Here is a 12,841-nt window from a genome sequence, read left to right as displayed (position 1 = left end):
CTTTGCTATACGCCCTCTGGTACGGTAGGTAACGGTAGGTGAAAAACAAATAAAACTAACAAGTAAGTCTTGGACCATGCTCATCTCCTAAAACAGCCTCATGTGAAGTATCTTGTGTGACTCATGAATCAACCCCCTGTAGTCCAGCGGCTACTTGGAATGAAGTGTCTTCCATCCCGCAGCGACCAAACTCTCATGGCCTGCTCGGTCGCCAGCACCGGTCCAGTAGAACAGACCGCCCAGGCCCATTGCCTTGGCATACCTCGCCTTAACGCAAACTGTGCTAGGAACATCGAAAGAGACAAAGCCTTTGTCTCCTTTAGTATCGACAAAGGATGCCGCTGCAACGGATTCATCCACTTTTGCGCCTGCTACCCATTCATCCGATAAATCGCAGTAGTCAATTTCGCCCGAGCCCTTGAAAGGATGTCCTGGTCCACGGGCCTGTCCAAAATATCTGGCATATACTGGAATGCCGAGGATTATTTTACGGCTGGGGAAACCTTGCGAGGTCAGGTAGTCGACACCGCGCTGGCATGACTTGCAAAGGGTGGGATACACCTCGTTTAGGTTGTTGCTTGGAGGCAGCAGCTGTGCGTGATGGCCACAGACGTCGGTCCAGCCGCCCGTGAAATCGTAGCCCATGAGGTTGAGGAAGTCGAGCAGTTGCGCTACGACCAGTAAGTTGAGATGCTTGAGGCAGTACTCGCCAGTGGGAAGAGCACTTGTCAGCAGGTATTTGGGAGCCGGAATGGTCTCTCGGATGGCCTGCAGGTACAGAACATAATTATTTCCAGCTTCTGGAGTCTGAGGGTGCTCCCAGTCAACTGTTGCAGGTTAGACTTGAAGCAGCTTTCGACTGAGTATCAACATACTGTCGACTCCATCGAAATGATGGGTGTCACAAAATTCCTTGATCTGACGAGCAAAAGTTTGCCTCGCTACTCTGCTTGCTGCAAGTGCAGGAAATTCCTTGCTGCTCGAGCCACCACCGATCGAGACGAGTGTCTTTATATGAGGGTGCTGGCCTTTCAATTTGCGAAGTGCCGCGAGGCAGCCCTTTTCGCCATCGACTGCTTTATTGTTGTCGGCCCAATCATCGATGGACTACAGATGAAGTCAGTCAACAGTATAACTTAACTACAGGGTTTCGAGTGAGACTACGTACTCGAAGTGTGCCATCCTCGTTAACACTGCTTGCGTTAGCTTGAGAGAATCATTTTTCTTTGGAAACATACCCTACAAAGGCGTAGAATATGTGAGTGATTGAAGCAGTGTCTAGGCATGAGGGAGGACGCTCTTTGTAGCAGCGCCACGAGGGATAGTAGACGGCGTTGATGTATTGGGTCGACATTTTGGACAGACGCAAATAGCAATGAAGAAATCGAGAAATAACAAAAGGAAGAGGCCCTAGAAGAGAATGTTTTAGGTATCAATAAGCAATAGTTTCATGTTGTACAGAGACTCAGCCCGGGCATTAGTTGACCCACAAGTGGCTGTGGTTGATGATTGGACCTGGTCTGTTTTTGTTGGCCTAAGAGAAGGTAGTCAATAATCTATTGGAAGAGGCGTTAGCTAAACAGCTCGAAAAAGAAAACCTGTCTCATTTATAGTTGTCACGAAAGGAAATATGAGATCATCGGGCACCAAAGAAGAAGCGGAATTGGCAAGAAGTGGCCAGCGAGTCGACCAGTACGAATTCAGTTGCCACTTACACAAGCCATCAGCAACAACAGCTTCGCATCACGTAATGTAATGCAGTGTGTTTTATGTAATACGGTCATATTGACAATCTATGGATATCTGCGTTGCCATACTGTGAATCATTGACACCACCTCTCAATATCAACTCCATCCAGCTCATCCAGGATATCAAAGCTCATGTCCGTCTGCCTGGAAGCCACAACAATAACATCGAACTTTCCCAGGACATCCTTTCTCCAGTCTTCATCTAAGAGACGACGTACTTGAGGTAGTGCAGATTGCTTGACCAAAGAATCTGCCCAACATACATCCACTTCACGCGAAACAGCAAGACTCTTGACAAGATCTGCTCCTGGGGAGTTGTCGATCTGTGACTGGCCAGCTTTGAAGCCTATGCCCGCTACAAGAATCCGAGGTGCTCTTCCTGAAACTCTTTGTCTCACTCTCTTGAGCATTCTCTCAGCTAGTCTTGATGGTCGAGCATGCATCGCAAGTGTAGCGCACTCAAGCAGAGGGAAGTGACTGTTTGACAGAAGGTAGAAGGGATTAACTGGGATGCAGTGTCCTCCCACGCCAACACCAGGGGAGTACGGCATATATCCGAATGGCTTTGAAGAGGCTGCCTCGCAGACTTCATATGGATTGATGCCGTGTGGGATACAAGCATCTGCCATTTCGTTGGCGTAGGCAATGCAGATCATTCTCTGGCAGTTTTCATAAAGTTTCATCATCTCAGCTACCTCTGGCTTCGAAACAGGAATAACTGTCTTGAAAATAGTGGAATAGACTCTGTTTATAGCGTCAAGGGAGCCAGGGGTGATATCGTCCAAGCCTGAGATGATTTTTGGGATGGACTGAACAGGAGGTTCGACGCGGCCAGGATCAACTCGCTACGAATCATTAGGATATAAACCGGAATGTAAGGACGAAGGAAGACTTACCTCAGGAGACATGCCGGCAAAGAACTGGCGGTTGGCAGCCAACGGGCCGAGTAGTTGACGGGTCATACCGACCGCCACAGAGCTTTCAATCACGACCGTTGACCCAGAACGAGCCACTTCACCTACAGTCCTTAACGCATCACGAAGATAGGACGAGTCTATGGTTTTGTCAGGCCTGAGGAGTGTTGGTACTGATATCAAGAAGTGCGTAGCTCTTCGTAAGTCTTGTGACTCCCGAGAGAACCGCACGTTCTGTTGCCCCTGATACTCAATACCAAGGTCCTCGATTCTCTTCGCAGAAACGTCAAACCCAATGACTTGATATTTGGAGGAGAATGAGCTGACAAGATGTGTGCCGACATAGCCAACACCGATGACTGCAATGACTGGCTCATCATTCTGGCTGACCTCAACGGACTGACAGAGCGACTGATCAAGATCATCTGTATCTGATGATGGAGAGCTCAGGGGAGGGCTGTCAGGATAAAACGTCAAGCTATTATCGAGACGTTGCCAAGGAGAAGAACCTCCGAGGGGTGTCAATGGAAGTATCTTTTTCTCAGCCAAGGCAGGGAGACCAGCCATTGGCTTTGGAGGCATCACTTGGGCCATTATTGTTGAACAGACAAGAAGAATACAGTAAATGAGATATGAGTCAAAGCATGAATGTAACTGACCGACAGCCTGTGAAGAGGCATCTGGTTATATGCCCTCAGCCATTGTGCTTCCCGTATTCCAAGCTCTATTGCTCAAGATCCCTAGCTTCTGCCTTGGATCCTGAAGATCACTCAACTTTCTCACAGCAACACCAAAGCGAGCCGCCTCTCTCAACGGTGTTTCCACGATGAGATCATCACCCTCATGAAACAAATCACCTCTACCGTTTCTACCAATTTTCTAATCACAATGCTGATCCATAGGAACCAAAGGTACCCAATCGCGAGCATTAACCAAAATCGTCCGGGATTTAGATTCAATCTCCTGGCTCCGCATTCCAGTCGATGTTGATCTTTTCCATTATAAGCCTATGGGAAGCCGACCATCTCGATCTAGTAAAGTGTCTCACCTAAGGAGATAAACGACGGAAGCTAAGACAGGCACTGTTGGTCTTGGCACGACTTCTGCAAGGGCAACACGAGGCTACGTTGGATTAAATCTGACGCCTCCCGAGCGGAAGTTCTGGGAAACGTTGGAAAGATGGTGTTTAGACGGTTTCCTCATGTTGACGCATCAGTGGCTGTAAGCTCTGCTGCATGTTTTAGAGCGTGACCAGGTTAGTCGCATCCACTCTGTTTGCTGTTTGTTAGAATTAACCTTTGTTAGTATCACCGTTCACTCCTCGTGGTGTTGAGGCACCTCGAATCGAGGGGATGTGTGTTAACAATCATGTGTTGTTAATTCAACATCGGGAAGATCACTTTATTGAACTCAATTCATAGGCTGGAAATGTTCTTCGCTGTCTAATTTCGGACAGCAATAGTCCAATATAGTAGGTATCTATGGAACAAGAAACTAGCATTGGACGACACTCCAAAATATCGCTACGACTACAACATCAGTGATCTTAGATCCACGCTATTTGTAATATCCAGCTCTTATTATATCTAATAGACCTGGTTGTTCATCATTATGTCATTAATGTTTGCTGTATTTCGGAGCTTTTCTCCGCGGTAGGCGTCGATACGGTGAGCCCGAATTTTGTAATCACAATCCCATGGCGTTTCTGTACAAGGTCAAAGCTATGCCTCTAAAACTGACTAAGTAGCCCTAGAAAGGCAAGCTATACAAGATAAAGAGTTTTCTCTAGTTCGACACATGGGAAACTTGTTTGCCATTGACCCGGCCCTTTAACACCAAAACTCCACCCATAAACAACAAATTTAAGCATGAAGACGCCTCATGAGAGCATATTGACGAGGTGTTGCAAATAAATTCAGTCTAGGGCCTGTAGAAATACTGTTTGATTGGGCTGCCAGTGGTCTTACCGAGTTTTTCATGGCGTTTGGCTCATGACTGTCAATATTCACGACTCACGTCAAGTTCCACTCACGTCTACATGGTACAAGAAAGAAACAGGAACTTGAATATAGTATCATGTAGCTAGATTAACATCCGTGTTAGGCAAGACTTCAACATGCTAATCACGACTGGAGAGTCTCTATCTGGTGAGGAACACACCCTCTTTCACAACTTGTAAGGCCTAAAGACAAGTTCTAGCTAGTTCAGGTGAGTAGGCGACCTGAACAGGAGTTCCTAAACAAGTTTGGGGCTGTATAGAGCTGGATAATGGGCTAAGGAGTGTTTGTTTGTCTCCAACGATCCCACGGGTGCATGGATAATGAGTGAAGTGGTGGGCACTACGAGACTTGGTAGAAGGTGATGTATTTACACAAGCTGTCAGAGTGACACAAGCATAGCTTAGCTATTCTAAATAAAACATAAATGAAGAATATGTTTACAATAAAGAGTGGCAGCTTATAAAAGACTTGCTAAGCCTCTGATTTCCCAATTCCAACATGGAACCTCACTAGAAGGCTTACCGCATTCCAGGTAACCCAGATACCTGGTTTCAGAGGACCGTTAAAAAGTTTCTCTCAACTACCGGACGTTGCAAAACCTTGCCAACCCGATCGAGCTGGTTCCCTCGATCGGCGGAGCAGCAAGTCTTACGTCTTGGCCCGCGAGAAACTAAAAAGCCTCTCCACTTGACGGCGTGACGTTGGTGGCATCAGAGCCAACACCAGCTTCGACGGTAAAGGAACGTTTGCCTAATTAGCAAACTGCTTTTCTTTAGTTTGAGTTTCGAATTACTTAGTAGCGGATTTACTAATCTGGTCATGATCATCATCGCGATCAACTTCGGACAACCCTCTCAGTGTAAGATGAAGCCCCATTTGGGCTTGGTGATAGGGGTCAAGACACAGAACAATCTCTTTTGAGCGATCATGACGAGAAAATTTTGATTCAAGCGTGGATTTATCGACGCCAGTGGAAGATGTCCGAGCTCATGATCACGTCAGAGTTGACGGTGAGAAGTTGGCAGACCAGGCAAAATGGAGCTCGATCGAGGAAGAGAAAGGAGTGTTTTTGTGATAGGGGTGAAAGATCGAGTAATGATGGTTATGTTAAGCTTAAGTCTCAGTATAACTCATGTCTTGATGTAGAAGTTGTCTGCTCCTTGCTATCTGCTCTGAAATTCTCCTTCATCCGTTCCAAGAACCATTGTCTGTTTGTACTACCAACAACATGGCGACTTTTCATGTTCCAGAAGCTGATACTACTAAGAGGACTGTAAGTCAACTCTCTCATTAGTAGGGCCTTGCTAACATGTAACAGAGTGCCTCCTGGAGAAGCCCAACCCAGCAGGAAAAGAGCTACCCCCCTCTCCCCTCGTTCTCTACCAAGGTGTCAAACAACAAATATGTTCACAGAGACAACGAGGGGCCCTTCCATGATGTATCTCTGGGAGACATCCTGAAGAGAACTAGTCAGGACGACGCAAGGTCGTCTGATGACAGCATTGACCCCTCACTGTTTACTTCCTCCCTCTCATACAAGTCTTCCTTTGCCCAGACATCTGTCTCCCAGTTCTCGTCCAACCCTCCCACCAAGCCAAACAGCCCTTCTCTTGGAGAGTCTTCTCGCCAAAGAGACCTCATAATTCCTGGCCCAAGGCTACCCGACCCGGTAGCTCGACGACGGGACAGCGGGTCTGTGTCTAGTGTTGAAGATGCCTCGGTCCAGGCCGTCGACTACACTGCCACTGCCACTCAAACCTCTCCCCGAAACTCAATTCTGAAAGAGAGTACCGCTTCTGCTCCCAGGGTTGAGATTGATTCCGAGTCTCAGAACTTGGATGAGTACCTGAGGAAGTATGGTCAGAGGAAAGTCACTCGGCAAAAGCACATCATGACTGCGTTTCTGATTTCTGTCAAGTAAGTCTCAACACTCCTCGACAAGTTTAAGACAACTCTGACATCATCAAGTTTTATGTTCATCTTTGCCTCTTGGTGGTGGCCTCGCTATTACTATGTCTACATCCCATTCATCTCATTCCCCCTTGTTCTGAATTGTATAATGATCGCCTCCATCATCTGTTTCACTCTCAAGAATCTCATATCTGCTGAGAAGATCATTGAGCCTGGTCACCTTGAAGACCTCATCATGATCATGCCTTGTTATAATGAAACCCTGGAAGAATGTACCAAGTCTCTTGATTCTCTGGTTGATCAAGTTGGCATTGACAACCACAAGAGGGGCATCATGATCATTTGCGACGGGCGTGTCCGCGGGCCAGGGATGGAGAAAACGACAGCCCAGTACCTCAATGAAGACATTTTCGTCGAGCAACTCCACCGTGAGAAGATCACCAGAGCTTATAGAGCCTGGGATGGTCAAGCCATGGATGTCGAGATCTCGTGGGGCTACTACAAGGGCATCCCATTCTACTGCATTGTCAAAGAGCAAAATCAGGGGAAACGCGATAGCCTCATTGTTATCCGCTCGTTTTTGTACAAGTTCAACATTAGAAACACCAACCCCACGACGATATTTTCTTCGCAATTTCTGCTCTCAATGACCGACTGGCTTACACAAGAGGTCAAGGTCAATCAAGTGGACCATTTGATCGGCATGGATGCAGACACCATTTTTGACAAGGTCTGCATTTCAGAGCTGCTCAAAGAATCAAAATACCCAAATACTGTGGGCGTTTGTGGCTACGTTGCAGTCGATTTCAAGGACGGCAATTGGAATCTGTGGTCAATCTATCAGAATGCCGAGTACACAATTGCTCAAGGCTTGAGACGACTGCACCAATCCATTGCCACCAAAAAGGTCTCATGCCTGCCAGGATGTTGTCAGCTGCTAAAGATCTGCGACATGACTTGTGGTGACAAGGTCCTGGTTGAGCTGTTTGGGTATTATCCTAGACCCCTTGATGGCATGATTACACGCATCCGAGCCACTGCTTCTGAAGACAGAAATCATATCTGTCAGCTTCTTACAACCTTCCCAGAGGCGCAAACTCGACAGGCCCTGAGAGCTCGAGCATACACGGATGTGCCCCATTCTTGGAGTGTTTTCTTGTCCCAACGACGCCGTTGGACACTTGGAGCTACAAGCAACGATTTGCTGTTGACGACAGCAAGACACTGCCAATGGTGGGAACGAATTCTGGCCTTTTCTAATGTGCTTACTTGGTGTCTTAATGTCTTTGTAATTGCTTCTATCGGATGCATGATCGTTGCTTTTATGCATCAGCCATGGTGGATTATCATGGCCTTTGCAGGCATCATGATTGTGCCACTCATCTACTACGTTATCATAGCGGTCTGGCTCCCTCAGTCGATGCTGGAAAGATTTCAGTATCTTTTGGGTCTTTTCATATTCGTTGTTCTCGGGCCATTTTTGAACATTGCAGTCATGGTATTTGCTGTTTTTAACATGGATAGCTTTGGCTGGGGCAAGACTAGGAAGGTCATCGCTGAAACAGCTGAAGACCAGGTTCATGAAAAGCAAAGACTAGAGGGCTCTAGCAGTGGCTCGAACTCACCACAGCTGAAAAGTGGAAATAGTCGGGTCGATGAGACTGCAGGGGGAGTAACAGTCCGGAGGCCGACTGTAGTCTACGTGCCGCCAGTTACTCAACTCCGGTAGTTCGGCTACAGTTTGCAGTAGTTGGACGCCAAAGCCACAATACGATAGACTTAAAACTTCTAAATGTTAGTTAATCCTAATATTGACCAAGCCTAAAGTACGGGTGCATGGCTAGTTGGATAGCATTGAGATGTATGTAACGTGGCGTAAGATGCACACCAACGTGTATATCCTCAGATTTCTCGACCGATTGCTTGAGCCTTGAGTCTAAAGAAGACATCCCTGTAAATTTCCTCAGCCGCCTCTTTCAACGTCGTCGACTAACTTGTATACATCAAAGCGCGATCATCATCTCCCCACCCACCACCTGAAAGACTGGGCTGGCGTTTAGATTTACATAGTTCAAAGGCTAGAACCACGACGCTAGAATCGGGAGCGGCGGCCCAGAAGCTCCTCTAACAACGTGTCGATCCCGTACCTCTCCTGGTAAAGCGCGGCTACTGCAAGGGGTGGTGTAAGATGTAAGACGCCATGAGCTAAACATTTCCAAGGATGGTAATTCAGTTTGGCACAATCAACCGTTGATGGTGTATGGTATTCCAAGTTTGTGATCCTCACATGACGCAGAGTGACCCAATTCGCTCAATCTTGTTATTGTACTATATCTACTTTCTCCAATAGCCGACCTGCAATGGTATAGTCGATCCTTTCTTTGACCGTGGCATGACCCACCGAGAGTCTTTACCGGAGGAAGTCTCAAAGCCAACAACGCCTCGTCATTGTGGTTGGAGCTGAAAATAGGAGTTAACAAGACTAAAAAAGAACTTGACGTCAATGGGTTATCTTTGTTATCAACAAAAGAAAACATCCGTAATGCCGGTCTCGTCATCAAGGCCCGTGGGTCGGATCGAGAATAGTAGTCCTGAAGATGTCTAGCGAGCATCAAGGATCTAAAATGCTCAATAGTCTAAAATGAGGGATTCGTCATGGGTATAATTTACTTATATCTAAGAGCTCTGGTACAATTGTGCGTCGATCCTCAGTCTCTATCTCTTCTGCACAAAAGGATTCGTTGGATATTTGTTAGTGTTTCACATCGCAATGAAGTCTGTCACTCTCCTGTCGCTGGCTGCTCTGCCCAACATGGTCCTTGCACATGACTTTATGGCCAGACGCAAAGGAGCCGAGTTCAACATCGCTGCTCGTCATGAGCATGCTTCAGTTCAGTCTGAAGGACTCGAGAAGCGAGCCTCTTGTGGAAAGGATAGTGGCTCTTGTCCCAAAGGACAATGTTGCTCTGCCGCTGGCTACTGTGGCACCACTTCACCTTATTGCTCTTCACCCCAATGCCAAATGGCCTATAGCAACAGCAACTGTGATGGAAGGTATGTCTGTCTCCGATCTATATGTTGACGCCTGACCTAACTCATGTTCAGCAAGAAGCCCAAGGGTGATACCACAGCAAACATTCCCAGATCAACCAATGGCAAGGTCCCTTATAGTAGGTATCGAAACATCACTACATGAGCCACCAGCCTGACCACACATAGATGTGTATATCACTAACTGCACTACTCCTGGGACTTTCGCCCTGACCTTTGATGACGGCCCTTACAAATACACTGACCAAGTATTGGACGTTCTCAAGCAGAACAACATCAAAGCTACATTCTTCATTACTGGTACCAATCTTGGCAAGGGCCAGATCGATGATGAAATTGCCGGTTGGCCCAAGATTCTCCGCAGGATGTACTCCGAAGGCCATCAGCTCGCCTCGCACACCTGGTCACACCAGGATCTCACTGCCTCAAGTGATGAGGTCCGCCAGCAGCAGATCATCTACAACGAGATGGCCTTCCGCAACATCTTCGGGTTCTTCCCCAAGTACCTCCGCCCCCCTTACGGAACCTGCAACCGAGTCTCTGGCTGCCTTGACTATGCGACCAAGCTTGGTTACCATGTTATCAACTGGAACCTCGACACCAAGGATTTTGAGAATAACACTCCTGATAAGATACAGACTAGCAAGAACACTTTCTCTGAAGGCGTTTCTACTAATGCCAATGCCAATGCTTACATCGAGCTGAGCCATGATGTCCAGGAGCAAACTGCCTACAATCTTACTGCTTTCATGATCAAGACAATCAAGGACAGGGGATACAAAGCTGTTCCTGTTGGAGAGTGTCTGGGAGATGCCCGTGAGAACTGGTATGTCACTGATCCTAACTTCACGACCTCAGCGTCTGTAGACAGTGCCACTCCTTGTAAGTATTTTCACCTGCACGACACACTCCATCTAGATATGCCCCGATGTATCACAGAGTTTCTTTGAGCATGCGGTATCACTCGGCTGTTTCGGAGCTTTATCCTCGACCCAAAAAGCCCCAAGAAAGCAAGTACTGATATGCTCAACAGCTACCTCTCCGACCACCACGGCTACTGCTACTACCAGGGATGGCAAATGCGGTGCTACGAATGGCGGCACAAAGTGCACCGGGTCCAAGTGGGGAGACTGTTGCTCCTACAACAACTTCTGGTGAGTCTTCAGCCCCAGGCCCTAGCAGACAAACCACTGACCAACTATTTCTTCTACAGCGGCTCAACATCCGGATACTGTGACGGCGGTTGTCAATCTGAGTTTGGAAAGTGCAATAAGTGGACTACCGGAAGTGCTCTCATTGTCTCAGCCAATGGTCTTTGCGGTGACAAGTATCACCAGACTTGCAAGGGCTCTACATACGGAGACTGCTGCTCCAAGAGCGGGAACTGGTAAGTTCTCGCCCATCCCATCACTACCTTTTATCTAACAACGTACCTAGTGGTAAGACGAGCGCATACTGTGGCAGTGGGTGCCAGAGTGGCTTCGGAACTTGCACCTCCTCCAAGTGAGGCGTGGGAATTTGATGCAACCTCTGGTAGTGCTGCAAGCCACTATATGGTAACTCACCTCTGTTTATATATTTCATAATATATACCTACATAGTTTAAGCAAATAGTCATTGGTCGCTTAAAGTCATATTGGTACAAGACCATATCAGTCTTGGACTCTTATGGTTTGCTCTTCCAGCAAGTCCTCGTATCTCTTTGTGGTGTTTGCCAGCACCTTCTTGGCTCGTACAGAGTCGATCAGACAGTTTGGCAACCCAAATTGCAGGAATTCCCAGGCTCTAGACTTCTCAGCAAACAATGCTGGTACACAGCTGGGTTGCAAGTCAACAGGGCTCGATTTTGAGTCCAACTACCCCAACACGGCCGAGTGCAGCACTCGACCCGTGTTGGAAAAAGCAACCATATACCAGCCCCTGTCTGGTCATATCTTTAAGCCTGTGCAATAATGTTCGAAATTCTTGATAAAATTCACCAAGTATATGTGAGAATAATGCTGTTGCTGCTCTCACTGGCCAAGCTCATCGCAAACAAAAACTCAAGATGTTATCAGCATCTATCTTTATCGCCAACGCCGGGACTTTACTCCTATGAGGACTCGACCGGCGCCACCAGGTGACACAAGATATGTCGGCTGTGTTCTTGTGTGGACAAAAAACTAGGATCTGTCACTCTCACAGCCTGGCGGCCCATGTAAATTCAGGCGCCACGGATCTGGCCATGCACGCGGCAGAATGCATGCAGCCGCTGCATCTCACAAATCTGCATACATAACAATGCTTTGTTATGTGCGGCGGGTAATCTCCTCGAAGATGTAACACGGGTGTCAACAGATGCACGGTTACCAGCAACTCCGAGCATCTCCGGGTGTGAAAATGCCCAGTCAATGGGGGAATACTTTCATATCTGCCTTGCTCAACTTGAGCCAACTCGACTTGATAACTTGGCGGGCGTCTGGAGGCTGCCGATGGCCTTTACGCGTGCATGCATGCCTTAGAACCGTTACACAGTTGTTTTCCAGCTTGGATTCTGCAGTTTTTCCGACAGACCTGAATTTTCCCAGCCGTTAGTATCAACCGATGGTCAGGCGCCTTACTTTGCCTGGTACAACCGCCTGGAATCTAGTGTTGTTTGCTCAACCGTTGTCTGTCAGCGTTTGAGGCGGCACTCGTCGACCAAGCGTCAGCCGTTTGTGCCATGGCACCATATGTATGTTTCCATCAGTTACCGTGTTTAAGCGCCATTTCTGAAATCTCCGACTTGTCATCCAGTGTTTCATGACGACGAATAAGGACGCCTCTTGGAAACAGAGGTCTAATTTGATATGAGGCTTCAAACTCAACTGAAGTTCTCATTATTAGGGTGATTGTATTGTCGATGCATCATGTTACTAACTCGATTAAGATGCAACTGCATGGTCAATCCCTCCGATCTGTTGTTGGCGGAGATGCCTGCACGATTGCCATGATTTTAGTTGAAATGATGTCGCGACCTGTTGAAAGATAGCAAGCAATTGTTGGTAAGAAAACTATGTTCTTGAGATTAATAGTCAATGGCAAAATCACCAACCTCAACCAGAAAACCGTTCATCGTTGAATACAAAAAATAAACCTCAGACCGAGGGATATGTAGTCCAGCCTCATAGAACAAAGGCGATCATGACCCCCCTAGATCTTGCTTGGATCTTGATTCTTCCACTCTACATCTAATAC

At 47.3% G+C, this 12,841-nt stretch overlaps 4 protein-coding genes across 4 annotated transcripts; 2 read left to right on the top strand and 2 right to left on the bottom strand.

Annotated features, from left to right (window-relative positions):
- Nucleotides 1-150: 150 nt before the first annotated feature.
- On the bottom strand, nt 151-1,354 carry FPRO_13250 (uncharacterized protein; the record flags this gene model as incomplete). The annotated part of the gene is made up of 4 exons (XM_031222683.1): nt 151-827; nt 876-1,107; nt 1,169-1,193; nt 1,239-1,354. 4 exons carry the CDS (start codon nt 1,352-1,354, stop codon nt 151-153), a joined length of 1,050 nt encoding a protein of 349 aa, XP_031088117.1.
- Nucleotides 1,355-1,823: 469 nt separating this feature from the next.
- FPRO_13249 (uncharacterized protein) lies at nt 1,824-3,257 on the bottom strand (the record flags this gene model as incomplete). Its single annotated transcript, XM_031222682.1, has 2 exons — nt 1,824-2,594; nt 2,646-3,257. The coding sequence occupies 2 exons, from the start codon at nt 3,255-3,257 to the stop codon at nt 1,824-1,826; spliced, it is 1,383 nt and encodes a 460-aa protein (XP_031088116.1).
- A 2,634-nt stretch (nt 3,258-5,891) lies between these two features.
- Nucleotides 5,892-8,303, top strand: FPRO_13248 (uncharacterized protein; the record flags this gene model as incomplete). Its single annotated transcript, XM_031222679.1, has 3 exons — nt 5,892-5,936; nt 5,982-6,580; nt 6,632-8,303. 3 exons carry the CDS (start codon nt 5,892-5,894, stop codon nt 8,301-8,303), a joined length of 2,316 nt encoding a protein of 771 aa, XP_031088115.1.
- A 1,041-nt stretch (nt 8,304-9,344) lies between these two features.
- On the top strand, nt 9,345-11,132 carry FPRO_13247 (putative chitin binding protein; the record flags this gene model as incomplete). The annotated part of the gene is made up of 6 exons (XM_031222678.1): nt 9,345-9,628; nt 9,680-9,744; nt 9,794-10,507; nt 10,659-10,779; nt 10,839-11,012; nt 11,063-11,132. The coding sequence occupies 6 exons, from the start codon at nt 9,345-9,347 to the stop codon at nt 11,130-11,132; spliced, it is 1,428 nt and encodes a 475-aa protein (XP_031088114.1).
- Nucleotides 11,133-12,841: the final 1,709 nt, after the last annotated feature.

The sequence above is a fragment of the Fusarium proliferatum genome (genome assembly GCF_900067095.1).
Source record: "Fusarium proliferatum ET1 genome assembly, contig: FPRO_scaffold012, whole genome shotgun sequence".
Classification (NCBI taxonomy): domain Eukaryota; kingdom Fungi; phylum Ascomycota; class Sordariomycetes; order Hypocreales; family Nectriaceae; genus Fusarium; species Fusarium proliferatum.
The sequence above is the reverse complement of the archived record's forward strand: the minus strand, read 5'-3'. Positions and strand labels throughout refer to the sequence as shown.